This window comes from Olea europaea, unplaced genomic scaffold, assembly GCF_002742605.1.
Source record: "Olea europaea var. sylvestris unplaced genomic scaffold, O_europaea_v1 scaffold27507, whole genome shotgun sequence".
In the NCBI taxonomy this organism is placed as follows: Eukaryota; Viridiplantae; Streptophyta; class Magnoliopsida; order Lamiales; family Oleaceae; genus Olea; species Olea europaea.
The window spans coordinates 1-1,480 of record NW_019245948.1 but is presented as its reverse complement, the minus strand read 5'-3'; the positions used below and the strand labels follow the sequence as shown (position 1 = coordinate 1,480).

General features: G+C 39.8%; 1 protein-coding gene across 1 annotated transcript; it reads right to left on the bottom strand.

The window, feature by feature from the left end:
- Positions 1 to 4: 4 nt before the first annotated feature.
- Positions 5 to 1,477, bottom strand: LOC111383750 (putative amidase C869.01; the record flags this gene model as incomplete). Its single annotated transcript, XM_023007890.1, has 5 exons — positions 5 to 178; positions 371 to 569; positions 645 to 887; positions 998 to 1,212; positions 1,424 to 1,477. Coding segments are annotated over 5 exons (885 nt in total), but the record flags the coding sequence as incomplete, so codon positions are not given.
- Positions 1,478 to 1,480: the final 3 nt, after the last annotated feature.

The following is a 1,480-nucleotide window of genomic DNA, read 5'->3' as shown; positions in this document are numbered from 1 at the left end:
ATGAAACATCCGAACCCAATGTCACCATTGCGTTCAACTCGTTCTCCAACATCAACTTCTCAAACCCATCTTGAGAAAGTTTCTTCATCATCTCGACTGCCTTCTTCTCTTCCTCTCCGATCCCATTTGTTAAGTCTGCAGCAAGAAAAATTTCTTGACCGAACTCTTCCATCCTTTCCTACAATGACCACCATAGCTCATTTAAAACTTGCATTGATGCAAAAAGAGTATGGCATGTTTGGTGATGTAGATCAGGCAATACCGGATAGTATTCAAGAAGAAAAGCAAATTGCCCGCTACGTCTAATACCATGTACCAAACATGTACTAAACAGTTTAACATCAAATAACATTCATTTGGAGTGACTCACCAAATCAGGATTATTCGTATTGAAGGCTATAATGTCAGCTAGTGACCTCACTGGAGAAGTAGTTAGTTCTTTTAGATAATCATTTATGCCCAGCTTGAACTCGGCCAGCAACGCCAACGACTCGCCACATAGCACAGGGTTCATGATGACATCAATATTCGCTATATCTAGATAATCAACTATTCTCGCACCAAGTTGCCTAGAATATCCACAACACATTCAATGTCATTGAGCAGATATTCTATCGGAACACAGATAAATTTATATATGTTACCTCAATGTGTGGAGGTGACCCTCGAATACTTGACTTGCTAAAGATGTATTTGAAAGGTCTACGAACGGTTTTCTTACCACGCCCAATGTCTTTCCCCTGAGCCCATCTTCATTGAGGAACTGTTTATAGCCTCCAGCAGGAATGAACTTGGTTGCTGCTTTTGTTGCTTCAGAGTCTCTTGGATCAAAACCCACAATCGAATCAAGCACGTAAGCAGCATCAGAAACTGTTCTACATATGGGCCTGAATTTTATAATTAACAAGACGAGAAAACAAATTAAATCTGCAACAGATGTGAAAATACTTTCTAATCCTCTCCAGCTTAGGGAAATAAATGCATCAAATTTATTTACCCAATCGTGTCCTGCCGGAGAGAAAGAGGAATAACACCAGCTCGACTAGTTAGTCCAACGGTGGGCTTTATAGCTACGACAGAATTATGATCCCCCGGGCATATGAGGGAGCCATCAGTCTCAGTACCTAATGACACCGTAACCATATTTGCTGCCACAGATATCGCAGATCCACTACTCGAACCACAAGGGTCTCGCCCTGGAGCATAAGGATTCTGCAGTTTTTTCTTTCATGAGTGTAAATTTTCAATTCATACTAAAAACTATATTTTAATTTAAAAAAAAAAAAAGAAAAAAGGAAAGAACTCATTAAGAACTGTAGCCAACTAGCTGAGTCAATAAACAAGTTTAATTGAATGCAGATTTATATGAACTCGCCTAAAAACCCTTAACCTAATTCATATAATTTATGCTCGATATACTAACCACAGCCTGACCACTTCTGGCGGACCATCCAGCAGGGATAGTCAATGACCGGAAGTG